General features: G+C 42.4%; 1 protein-coding gene across 1 annotated transcript in view; it reads left to right on the forward strand.

The window, feature by feature from the left end:
* The window catches only part of CLYBL (citramalyl-CoA lyase), a 179,475-nt gene extending 166,704 nt beyond the window's left edge, over positions 1-12,771 (forward strand). Inside the window, exon 8 of the mRNA XM_086482056.1 lies at positions 12,667-12,771. Coding sequence (XP_086338182.1) covers positions 12,667-12,762 — 96 coding nt within the window. The 3' untranslated portion in view covers positions 12,763-12,771. The remainder of the gene's footprint in view (positions 1-12,666) is intronic.
* The last annotated feature ends 605 nt before the right edge of the window (positions 12,772-13,376 follow it).

Genomic DNA, 13,376 nt, shown 5'->3' on the forward strand with positions numbered 1-13,376 from the left:
AAAAATATAGCTGTGGATAATATGGTTGAGACTTGCATGGTTTTGCCATGTTATTAATCAAAGTTGAAAGCCTGGAAAAAATAAATGTGAGGGATTTGTGTGGCTGTTTGTGTGGTAGATAAGTTACTGGTCTGCAGTCTTCAGGATCATAGTTTCTATTAATTTGGTTTAAAATTTGATGCCCTTAGTCAACAATACTTTAATTTAAAGTACAGTAATAAGCTTTTATAATCTATTTCAATTTGAGAGCTACAATTGCCATAATAATCTTTCTTTGAGAGAGGGCTGAACCAGGCAACTTCATCCTGGAGGCTGAAATGCTTTGACATAGTAGCCCTTAAATGTGCGTACTGAGGTCAGGAAAAATTAGGATCTCGGATGAGCACTGCAGAATTGGAGATGCTGTGGCAGTGTCCAAACAGAAGGAAATTAGAGAGCTAACCAGCTGGCCAAAAGTATTTGGGCTTACCTTACCAAGAGAGTCCTGTTTGAGGGGTTGTTTTGGTTTGGCTTCTAGGTTGTTTTGGTTGTGGATTTGGGTTTTTTTCTTTTTTGCATTTCTAATCTGACTGAAAAATAGCATATCTAGGAAATAAATAGAAATGTTGTATTTTGGACAACTGGAAGACAAATGTTGAAAAAGTACATTTTGTGTTTTATGCAATTATTTTATTAAATGCTCTATTTTTGTCTAGAAATTTGAGCTCTAAAAATGAAAATTGCTTAAAAAGAAAAGTATTATTTCTGTATCATTTCAATATTTTTCCAGTAGAATTGCATTACTAGGGGATATTTCAAAATTTAAAAGTTCATCTTAAAGAAAGCAGGCGTAACTCTTGGGAAAGTCTAAATATCAGAGTGTATTCATAAATTAAAATGAAGGGTAATAAACATCATTCTGGTAGTCTAAAGGACAGTTTCTGTTCTAAATTTCTGAAGTATTTGTACCACATTAAACAGGGAAGTGATCTTATAAATCCAGATTAACTGAGTCCAAGAGGGTAGAGTTAGTGGGAGAAATTACTAGCTTATTTCAAGAAGAAGACCTGACTTCTAACAGTGAAGGTACAATAGTCTTTACTATGTAAGTGACTCCTGCATTTACATTACCAATACACTGCATACATACATAGTTACTCTTTATATATGACAAGAAAGTAAGATATTGAAAATACGGTTTTGAGACATTCAACTTGCAAATACATCAGGCACAATATCATTATCATAATGGGATCCTCCTGAATCATCTGTTTTTAAATAAAATTCAGACAGAAAGAAAAGTAGAAGAGTAAAGAGGTTGCTTACACATTTACCTTATCTACTAATTTATAAATTCTTTCAAACCACCCGCACATTAAACCAGGGAATAGCTAAATGCTGCCACCAAAGTCGCCTGTCAGGTAAGGATTATTTAGAGTTAGGGTGAGTAATTCACAAACCCAAGCTGTAATATGGGTTGAATATTTTAGATCCCACAGGGCAAAACAGAAGACATATCTGTACATGCCACATATGAATGCACAGAGTGCTGCTAAAAAGAACTTTAGCATATGTTTCTTGCATTATATTCTGTGCCATTGTATATCATGTTCCCAGCGGCTGAGGAATAATATATATGAACTCCAGCAATTTGACAAACTATACAGTTTCTTTTACGGACCTTTCTAGGATTATGAAAAATCTTAGGAATGCACTTATTTACACAGCATCTACCCAACAAAGGAATGGAAATTTCCAGCAGTGGCTCCCTTATAATGCTCTTTGTTTAGGAAAAGCTACCCCAAGCCACTGTATCTTGGAGACGATGCGCCCTCATGCTTGGGCCAGATCCAGCTCCCACCACCACCCGGGGAGGTCACTCCCCGCTGCCCTCCCTCTCCTGGCAGTGTCACAGCCCCCAGGATGGCTCTCTGTGTATGGGCCCAGCCACGAGGGATTCATCCTGCCCCAGTCCAGTCTATAGGTGCTGGGAGAGCAGGACCGTGCCCTGGAGGTGGCAGGCTACTTTGGGCTCCCTCCTGGGAGGGATGTGCTGGAGCATCCCTCTGGCATGGGGCAGTGTGGGACCCCATCAACCCACAGGGATTATATCACACTTTATAGGGCATTATATCTCAGGGCTTTACGCGGAGCTGGGGGTGAGGAGCAGCCCAGCTCCCCGCTCCCCTCGCCCAGAACAGACTGCAGGCAGAACTTTGAGGTGCCACCAACTAAGCTGGATCCCATCCCAGGGCAACGCCAGTGGCACAGGCTACCTCTGTGCACGCTGGGCTGCAGCCCCATCAGCTCTCGCTCTGAGGATACAGGGCGTTTGCTGTTGTTTATGTTAATTAGGCAATGTATATTGCTCATGCTACAGAGTGGGGGATTCAGGGATTTGTGATAGATTGCTACCTTTTGTGAGCTTCGGCCTTAAGAAGTGCATGCTCAGGTACATCTCTATGCAAAGATGAAGAGCGCTTGGTGGGATTTAAGCATGGGACACTGTTATGTTCAATATCTTTTTAAAAAATGGACAAGTGAAATTATAATGTGAAAATTGATGAATAAATAGAGATCAAGAGAGCTCCTATTAGTACTTAAAGTTTCTCTATACAATTTTATTATTTGAAAAAGATTTTAGAAATGTGATTTCTGTCACAGCTGAAGGCTTTTCTCTTAGAAAGATCCATCTGGGGCAAATTGCGAACCTTTGCAATAGAGCAGAAGGGGCTGTGTTAGCTAATTGCTTGTGCTATACTGGTTCCTACACTGGCGCAATCAGTCCTGAGGGAGTTATGCCAGGTGGGGAGAGAAGGAGACAGATTTTACTATGCGGGGCTGCAAAAGCTCCTAAGCAGGGCAGAAACTCATACAAAACATTTTCTTGCCAACTCCCACACACACGCCCCAGCAGGCATTCGGTGGCTCTTAATCTGTTTTCCTCCACTCATTAAAGACCTGTGTCCAAAACGCGGGGGGAGAGGGACTCGGATGGCGCTTTGACATTTTCCACAGGGAGAAGTTTCTCCGCGAGCCGGGAGCAGAAGAACGAATCTTGTGCCCCTCCATAGCCTTTCCACCCGGAGATAGCTCCTGGAGAAGGCAGCTGCTGTCCCGGGGGACACAGGCCCTGCAGAGGGCACTGAATGGCACCCCTCTGGGTTCCTCCTCAGTAAGGAAGTCACAACCCCTCTGTCCTTGTCAGCTCAAGGATGTGCATGCAGGGTCTTGGTGAGACAGAGTGAGCGCTCTTGCTTTTGGAAGGGCCATGCCATACCAGCACACTCCCAATGCAGGCAATGCTTTTTTGTGGGCATGGAGTGGAAAGGCACCCATCGCTGCAGACACCTGCCCACTGTTGTGCCAAAACCTGCTCTGCACCAAGCAACCCACCGAGGCAACTACCCACCTCCCAAATCCCTCTTTAAAAAGCATTAACAAGCACTCACAAGCCTTGTTTCAATTTCCAAAGCAGAATCTAACCAGAGATGTAATGTTCTGACCAGATGGCTCTTTTTAAGGCTTACTGAGGGAATTCAGACGCCTGTACAGCCAAAATATTGTTTCAGTTAATTTAAGTAGCAGCAGTCTTGCTGCCTCTTCACTCCTCTCTCTGCTGGCTGGCATTTTCAGGGACCTAGAAAAGCTCTCCGTGAAAGCTCCATCAGCTGAAATAGAGAATGGCAGTAAAACATGGCTGTTCAATCCTATTCAGAAAATTAATCTGAAAATAGAAAAAATATAGACTACAAAAAAAATTATAATTCCACTCTTGTTGACAGAAGGGGCTTCACTGTTTTTCCTTTTCTTGCCTGCATTGTGTTTTGTAGCTGCCTTCCCTTTCAGTATCAAATGCCTTTTGTGTGTCCTGTAGTCATTTACTTCCAGATGAAATTTTCTAGTCTATATTTAATAAATTGCTTCCATGATTATAAACCTCAAATTAATTCTCTATTACTTAATTAAGGGCATCTGAGGATGCTGAAGTCTTAATATTAGTTACTTTTCATTTTTCCATATAATAACCATGATGCTCACTAGGGGGAAAAAAATGCATGGTTGGATAGGATGTTTGTCCAGGAAGCTGCTTTTGTGCTATAAAATAAAGATTTGCTTGGCAAGAGCAAGTGTGCTCTCTAGGATTCTTCCGTTCCCGATACATTATGAGACAGAGGATGGAAACCAGTGGAGAATATTCCTGATTTCTAGGACTTTCTTCTGTTTCTTTAATTTTATTCTTTCCTACTCTAGAGGAGTGCACAGGAAGGCAACAACCACAATGAGGAGGAAACTAAAGAAAATATAAAGACAGCAATAAAACCCCCCATGTCTGCCTTTCATTCAGGGATCTTAAACAGGCTGTTTACTCAGTGAGAGACAGAGACTTTGGTGGCTTCAACGAGTTTCTGGAGCTGGACCAAGCAGGATCCCCTGGCCCATCCCAGCCGAAATGGTGTCCCCAGTGGTTCAGGCAGCTTGGGGGGCTTAAGAGGGAAAAACAGCTTGTCTGGCTCACACAGCAGGACAAGACCCTTATTCATCGGTTGGGAATGATAATGTCAGGTGGAAGAGAAGTAAAGGACCTTGTAGGTCCCTGTTCTTCATCTTTCCTGACCCACTGTGGACTTGAGGGATCACAAAGTCCTTCCTGCCTGTTGAGCTTTAGAAAGGGCTTTTTCTGCCAAAGTTCTTGTACTGCTGCTCGGGAATTATTTGAGGTAAAAATTAATCTCTGTTTCATGTTGTTGCTGCTCTTTCTTTCTCGACCTTTTGTGTCCTTCCATCTGCTCCTAGAGGTAGAAGCCTATTTCATACAAACAGGCCTGCTCTGGCATTACAAACTGATTTATCCTCTGAACTAACTGCTGCTGCTCTGGTGGAAGTGTACACTGGTAAAAAGAAACAAAAGGTACTGAAATGTAATGTTTTCTTCATATCAACAAAATGGCTAAGAAACTTGCTGTTGTTGATACTTTGCAGAATTCCCTCCCCATCCATCCCTTCCTTCAACAGATCACAGAGACACGCTGAGCACCTCCTCTTGCCAAAAACCACATTTTTGACAAACCTTTTCAGGGACCATTTATTTTCCCCAAAGATTTTGTGTATAAGTGTCTTTCGTCCCATAATATTGCTACAGGAAAGGGGCAAATGTCAAAAAGTTCAAAGGAGAAGATACGGAAATATGTAACCAAAAAAGCTCTGTTTGTAGAACTTGCTGCATGTGAAGTCTTCAGTTCGTCATATGTGACTATACTAGTTATTTGGGTGTTTCCTACCTACTGCAAAGATGCTAAAAGAAAGCCATAGTCAGCCTGATCTGGAGGCAGGACAGGCCTGAGCAGAGAGGAGAGTGAGACATTATCTTGTTACAGCCTGAAAAATGTGCTCAGTTGACCCAGATATCATCGAACACCTCCTAGCAGCTCACTGACCTTTGGAAGTTCATCACTAAAATGTGGAATCGTGACCCAGCTCTTTATGATAGTTCTTTGGCTACAACTTGCAGAAGAAAAAAATTAATTAAACCTGCATTCAGCACCATCACAGCTGTTAGCTTATTTCCTACTCTTGACTTCCCCAAAAATATGGTTTCAGCCTTCTGTTTCAAGGGAAAGTCATTCCTTTGTAGTCAAGATAATCACTCCTCCCCCAGGCACAGACCCAACGCCATTTGCTGAGACCAGCACTCTCTTCTCTTTTGTTCATTACCTGTAAGCAAATCCAAGCGTTCTTTTTAAGCCCCAAAGCAAAGATTTCCAAATTTCCTCTGCAGGGGGTTGCTTAAACAATGTGTGTTTTCATTTAATCCCGGGGGAATTATCTTCCTAAATACCATGCTCTTTAGGGGGACCCTTTGCCATCCACCTGCTTCCTTCCCTCCTCAGAAGAGCAAATCTGCCCTTCTTCCAGAACATAACACACGTCCTTGTAACAGTTAATATTGTTCAGGATTAGAGATAATGTTCTCAGGGCCAAGCTATTTCAGTGGGTTTATTCCATGTGTTTTTGTGGTCTCCAAAAAGTCATAACTAGACCTTTGGGTTTTAGAAGTGGGCAAACCACTGAATTGTCATGGGAAGAATTGGTATTTCTCAGATAACTGTGGATCAAATATTTCTTGCATCTGTGGACTTGAGGATGCTTCTCTATATGGATTCTCCATTTCCCTTTGTGGAAGGTATGCAAGGTTTTCACTGGCCAGCTGGCATCACCCGTTCTGCTCATTTCCATTTAGCCTGGCATCTGCCCGCGCGTGCTGATACAGGTCACAGGGGTTGGAAGGGGACTTACATAATCGCTTATTTAGACAATGGCTGTATTCACACACAGCCTCTGGCCCACATTACCAGAGCAGTGTGGGAGCTCTGTTTGATTCACGACATCTCCTAATGATGGAGGAGAGAAGGGTGGTTGGCTCGCTGGTCCCCCATACTCACTGGACCTATTTCCCCTAGGTCCTAGGTGCACATGCCCTCAGAAGGCAGCCAAGTAGGACAAGGAGATAACCCAACTGCCATGCACTCATTGCAGGGATTTGGTCTGCAAAGGGAAGTATTGCTAGCTAAACTGTTGAGAAAAGTAATTGAAGAAACCAAATCTTCATCAGCGGAGCAGTATTTCTAACGCTGCAACAGCAGAGTGCCGTCAAAGGACCTCTGCTCACTCATGAATTTGCTTGTCTTCCAATCAATGGTCACCTAACTAGTGACAGCAATTTTTTTGGCAATTCCGTAAGCATTAGATAACCCCTATCTTAGACCGAGACTTAATTCAAAACTCAGCAGCAGGTGCTTTCTTGTCTGTATTGCAGTTTCATGGAACATGACCTTGGCTTGCTTTTCCTTTTCTTCCACTGGCCCGGGTACCTAGAGTCTCGCCCATGCCAAAGCCTTACCTACTCACCAGGATCCCCTAGCACCTCCAAGCCTGTCATCTCAATTGCCTGACTGGATTCCCAAAGTAAACTGCTTTTGAAAAAGTTGGCTATCTCTATGTAGCAGCCCAGGACAGCCCATACGTTGACACACACAACAAATGAATATGGCACTATTGGCTATATTCTTTCATCTGATGCAAGACGATTGATTTTTTTCTTTCCACTGTAGGCAAGCCATGGGCTTAATGTAATCTTCCTAAATATCTTTAAGAAAGTCCTGGCCACTGTCACATGGGAGTTGAAGTTGTTGGCTACATGTATGATGAGATCTGGTAGAACAGGGCATCAAAACAAAGGTTTATTAGCAAAGGCTTGCCAATGATTGTGGTAATTAACAACAACAGCAGTCGTTCCCAAAACAAAGCACAGAGTTCTCATGAGTCTCTGGCAGGGGGGTTGGACTAGATGATCTTTCGAGGTCCCTTCCAACCCCTAACATTCTGCAATTCTGTGAGTGCTCATGTTTGGAGTCCCATCTGCCATCAAACAGGAAGCTGGTAGACTTTTTGAGGGTCTGCAGTAACCCTCTTATTGAGTTCATCACAGTCCTGGGAATGGACGTAGATAGAGGCACAGATAACCAGACAGAGAAAATGCTGAGGAAAAAGCCACAAGTATTCCCAGGTGCAGGAGTACATCTAATCTTCCTTGTCAACCAAAGGGGACTAGCTCATCTGATCACTGTCCCACATGTCCCAGAACAATTATTATTTTACTTTAATTAACTCATGTACTTTAATCCACAGCTCAGAGATCATTGTGTCACATCACTATGAGGTGCCTTAAATGTTCTGTATCATTATAGTTCTAGCCAGCTTGTTTCTCTTGTTAACCCAGTGGAACATAAGGAAGCAAAAGATGGTTGGAGTAAAACCCCACGTAACACTGTATATTATGAAAAGGTTTCAGGATGAAGAAGTATGAAACTTTACTTTCCCTGATCTTCTGGAAAAACATGAAGGGTACCTCACTTGTGATCCTGTCTATCTCCTGTTGTAGTCAAAGTCAGCACAGTTCTACCACCCATGATAAACACTAGCAAGAGAATTGGCTGTATCGTTTCTTCACCTTTCCTAGTTCCGCCAAAACATATTGATCCCCAGATGATACAGAAATCATGGACTCTGAATCTTGTCCATTTAACTTCTAGAAAGGTAAAATGCTTCTTGCTATTAAAAAAAAAAAAAAAAACAACAAAAAAAAACCCATACTCTGTTTATGAGATGGTTGCATAGATTTACCAAGCTCTTAACTACACCCAAAAGTTTCACAGAGCATGTGAATGCTGCCACACGTAGACACACACAAAATGAGGAGGTCTTCATGTTCCAGGAAACACTGCAGTAACGTGTTCACCTTTTGGCTGTGGCAATGAACAGCAGAGCAACGCTGAGACTCTTTCTACAACTTGATACATGTCATTTCTTATAGGTAAAGGAAATCTTTAAAGATGACATACAGATATGACAGGAGCCATGTCCAAGATCCACGGTAACATATGGCCAGAGTTGTCTTCCAAGTTGCCAAAGAGCCCTCAATTACACCTTGCACTTGGCTAGATATGAGTTGGTTTTGGTAGCAGCTGCATGTATGCAAAAGGAGGTTCATAAGCTTATGCTCTGTCAAACCGTTGTGTTACAAAGTTTGGTTCTGCATCTCTTTGGTCCTCTCCACAGCCACCTGGAAATTTATTGCATTAGCTATTCCTAGTGCACAACTTGATTTGCCCCCCTTTTTCATGAGCCTGTATCTTCAGCTCCTGACCTGTGAAAATGACTGTTCTCTGTCAACTTTGCCTTATCGCTTCTCTTGTCTGTAGGCTGAGTCTTTTTATTACTTGGGGCTGACCATGCTCCATTCTTTTTTTTCCAAGACTATAATTTTTTTGCTGTTTCCTTCTGGGAAAAGAAAAAAAACCCAACCAACTAGCAGCTTTCTATAATTTTAATTCCCTTCCAGCTGTTTTCTGTATTTGCCACAAGCCTTCTCTCCTTCTCTGTTCCATTCTCAAAGCACTTTAAGACACATTGAAATTCAAAGTAGAGCGGTTAAGATCTTACTCAGCATGGCCTGCATCTTGCATAAATAGCTGTTATGTTTTTTAAAATGTTACTACTGTTTTAACAGAGCATTAAATGTCATTGTGAATTTATTGTATTCAAATACTACATGGTTCCTGAGGGATGCAGCAAATTACATAGTACTGGTCCTGCATCGTTCAGCCTAGAGAAGGTGGTCTGATACAAGAGATGGAGATGGGGAAATGACAAATTGTGGGCAGCTGCAATAACCAGGCAGAGAGAAGAGGAGCTAGATGGGTCTGCCTTCCTGTTGCTCTGCTCTCTCAGAGCTATCCCAAAGGAAACACCTTTGAGTCTTTCCTTGCTTGTCAGTCAACTGGGAAGGACTCTTAGCTAGTCTGCATGATGACCCAAATGGGAAACAGTCCCCGCTTCTCATCCCACCCCAGTTACTTGCACCCATGCATCATCACCCAAAGGTTGTGTCCATCAGCTGTGGCTCTGCCTGCCGGCTGCTCCTTCTCCCAGCTCCTCCCTCAGCCTTTCCCTGGGGGGCCTGTCTCTTCCCAGGGCAGGTCTGACACATTTGACTCTGGTGGCAGGGTCCTTTTGCAGGTTTTTGAAAAGGCTCCCACTGAATGATCTATACAGCCACATGGCAAGGGAGAACCACAAGCCACCGAACACGATGGATGCAAACCCCAGCCTTGCACCACGCACCTGCCATCTCTCCCATACACACTGCAAGCTTCCTTAAGAACCAACCTTTGGTCCTACAGTCTAAGTACAAGCTGGAAGCATGACATTATTGAGAAAATTAGCCAAAAAGAAAATTTAGATCTATGACTAAATTAATCCCCAGATTAACGCTATCAAAGCAAATGGTGTTTATAGAAAGTCTTGTTTTCTTTACTTTCATGTGAGAGAAAATCGAAAGAATGCTAAAGGCAAATTTCATCTAGCAGAACTGGAAAAGAGAGCATGGGGACAAAGCTATAATTACTGGTATTTCCTATCTGTTGAAACCTGTGGGTGGAAAGAGAGGCAGTGAATAGAGTATATTCCATGGCATTAAAATTGGTTTCTTTTTTTGGAATTTAGCTCAACGCTGCAAATTAGCAGGGAGAAAATAAGCCTCAGAGTGAACAGGCAGAGAAGCCAACTTCTTCATGTAACTCTTTGCTGTCAGAAAAAAAAAAAAAAAAAAAAGCTTTTTTTTCCTTCAAGAATTCAAATTCCTAGCAACCCAAACTACAGCTGCCTGCTGACAAGAAGAGAATGTACGGCAGATCTCAAGTGGTTCAGTGTTCATGTGTCCACACACACACTATTATCCTGGTTTCCTTTCTAAACATGTTATTTTAATGAGGAGAGGACAGGCATGCTGTTTAATTAACTCCTGCTTTCTAAAAAAGATGTCGTGACCCAGATTCATCATGCTCCAACTTAGGCACCTGCAGAGGTACCTGACTTCAGAGCATCCTGTATACAGTCAGTGGAAAGGATAAGACCCTCCCGATCATGAGTTGGACCACCAGAGATCAGAATTGCCATTCCTAGATGCCCATCTCTTTCTGCAAACTACTGCAGGTGCTTAGGATAACTGCACTCCTACGTCAGCCATTTCACAGAACTAGGAAGGATGATTCCAGGCCTTAACATATCTCTACTTACCACTGCCATCCCACATGCAAATTTCTCTTTTAAGCAATAGATATTATTTGACTGAATGCCTATAGAAAAATAGGCACAATTAAAATATGTTTTTCTTACAGTGAAAAAAATTTATTTCGCAGTTCGAGATCACTACATAGACCTGAATTATTCTGAAGAAGTCCTATGTCATAAAATGTTTACTTAGTTCCCAATTTATTTTCACAACAATTAATAAATGGAATAGTTTGACACTGCATTTTCTGTAAAGGTTTAAATGTATAAGTGAAAATGGCTGAGGTGTAGCTAAGATAAAAGGTGGTGTGTTATTATTAACAGTAATAGTAATAATAATATTATTAATGTTGTTGTTATTGGGGTAATGTAAGATTGATTGGTTGCTCTGTAAACAAGAAATTCAATTTGAAGCATCTACGCTTGAGTATCTGTCAGTCCCATTGTTCTCCAAATCCATCTAAAATACTGCAAGCTATAGAAGGAAATCCTACTTTGAATAAAACAATAGTTTTAACTATTAGACTTTTAATGCCTTTAATACAGCCTGTTCTTACATGCGACGATACTGATTTATATTAGATTACTGTTTAAGGTGGATTTTTGTCTTAACTGTTCTAGAATGTGATTTAGTATTTAATTAATACTGCTTCAGTCAAGCTAGATATGTCACTGGAGCAACACATTTCCTAAACACTTTTGTAAATGGGTTACATTTTCATTTTACTTGCTAGAGTCCCCTATTTAATGATTATTAAGCCTTAAATGAAAACCAGAAAACAATAAACGGCTTGTTCTCCTCTGCATTTCTCTCGCTATGCATGCATAGACACACATGCTGCTATCGTTCTTACCCTGTTCTTGGTTAGCCTTACTCATCTAAGGCCAGCCTGTGATCCCGTATTGATTGCAGCAGGACATTAAAAGGGTGCGCAATGCTTCACAGAGATGCCCTACGCAATGCAGGGGCCAGGCCTTCAATTCTGAATTCTTCAGGGAAGGGATTGTATCTTTGTATTTGTTTTTTTTCAAGAATATCTCCAAGTACGGTCAGAATTACAAATAAGATACTTATTTTTTTTTCCGCTGAACTTTGGCATGTCTTGACGCACAGTGGTTTATCTTCAAAAGCCTACCTCAGCAATACATGTGGATTAAAGCATCCAAAGGAACAAGTCAGGTTTGGCCCTATTTAAAACATGTGTCTTCTGTTTAAGATTTAACTACAATTCATAGTCAATTATTTTAAACTTGTCACCATGGTACCAACACAAAATCCCTAGAAATACAAAGTGACTTCTGAAACCCGCCCTTGCTCTCAGATCACCACCACTGAGGCGCACTGGCTACTTCTTCATCTGCTTTGGGAAATCCCCTATATGCAGTGCTCAGGTGGGCTTTACCTTGGCTTCAGAGCAGATTTGGGCAATATTATTGCGCCAGCTACTTGTTCCTTCAGCTTTCATCCCAGCCCCTGGCTCTAAGCACAAGCCCAGCCTACTTTTAGTGCTGGAGACCTGATGGAGATGTGCAGCAGCACAACCTCAATACACTCCCAAGTCAGGGAAACTTCCCTCCCCCCCTCAAAACGCCTATTGCTGTTTCCTGACAAAGATAACACTTCTGGCTTTCCCTTCCATCTGCAGACAGTTTCGTGCCGGCCCTGTGGCATGGCCCCAGTGCTGGAGGGTGATGCCGGACATGGGGAGTGGAGCTGCCCCCCAGGTGCAGTGTCTGCCAGCCCCCGCAGCTGGCATCCATGGCCTTGCTGCTCTTGACCCTCGGTGTTTGCCAGCTAGAGAGGCTGAAACAAGCAGGCTGCACGCTGGACTTCTCTTTTCTCTCTCTTTTTGCCTCCTCTTTGGAGGACTCAGCGCCCACCGCATCTCTTTAAACGCATTTGCCCTGCCTCGGTTAGTTTGTCTCCTAAAACTCATTCAGGATTCCTGTGGGAGCTGGCATTTCTTGGCAAATGGATGTGTTTTTAAAGAAAAAGACAGGCCAACTACAATTTCCAGAGGTCCTCTCAGGAAGTTTATATTCTCTCTTTTCCAGGGAGCATTTACTTTCCACGGGAGCATGATCGACATGCCATTACTGAAGCAGGCACAGAACATTGTTACGCTTGCCACAGCCATCAAGAAAAAATGAGCTGGTAAATGAAGCTCTCGCCATGGGGCCCCAGTAGCTGTTTTAAAAGATGACTATAATACTTGGGGGGGGAAATTAAAGACTTCAAGCTTAAGCAGAAATTCATTTCCATTTTGCAGATCTGTCATAGTTTGCTTGCCAGAATTGCTAATTACTAAAACTATTCCCGACTCAAACCACTGCTCGCTCCTGCACGGCCCACATACTACTCATAGCCTGCAATGAAGTTACATCACTGACTGTGTGACATCACGATAATTACTATGAACGCAGGATTATGACTTCACTGAAGAAGAAAGGCAAAACATAAACTGTGAGCTCTGTTGAAAGAGCAGATGAAAACCGGGTCGATTGCTTCTATTTGTATCTATGCTTCTTCCCGCTCTGGTGCATAACTCCTGTCAGAAAGGGCAAAGCCTCAAATAATTATGCACCGGTTGAAATAATTGTGATGAAAATCATGACCCTGTGCGGGCTTTGCATTCCCCGCCACCTCTGTAAATGTGGCACAGCCATTAAAAATATTGCTCCAACAATGTGGGACTCTTGACTTTCTTCTCTTTTTTTTAAGCGGTCGCTATTCAGAGCGTTTCCTCCTGGAAGCGTCCAGCCCG

The sequence above is a fragment of the Leptosomus discolor genome, chromosome 1 (assembly GCF_034619465.1).
Source record: "Leptosomus discolor isolate bLepDis1 chromosome 1, bLepDis1.hap2, whole genome shotgun sequence".
Classification (NCBI taxonomy): Eukaryota; Metazoa; Chordata; class Aves; order Leptosomiformes; family Leptosomidae; genus Leptosomus; species Leptosomus discolor.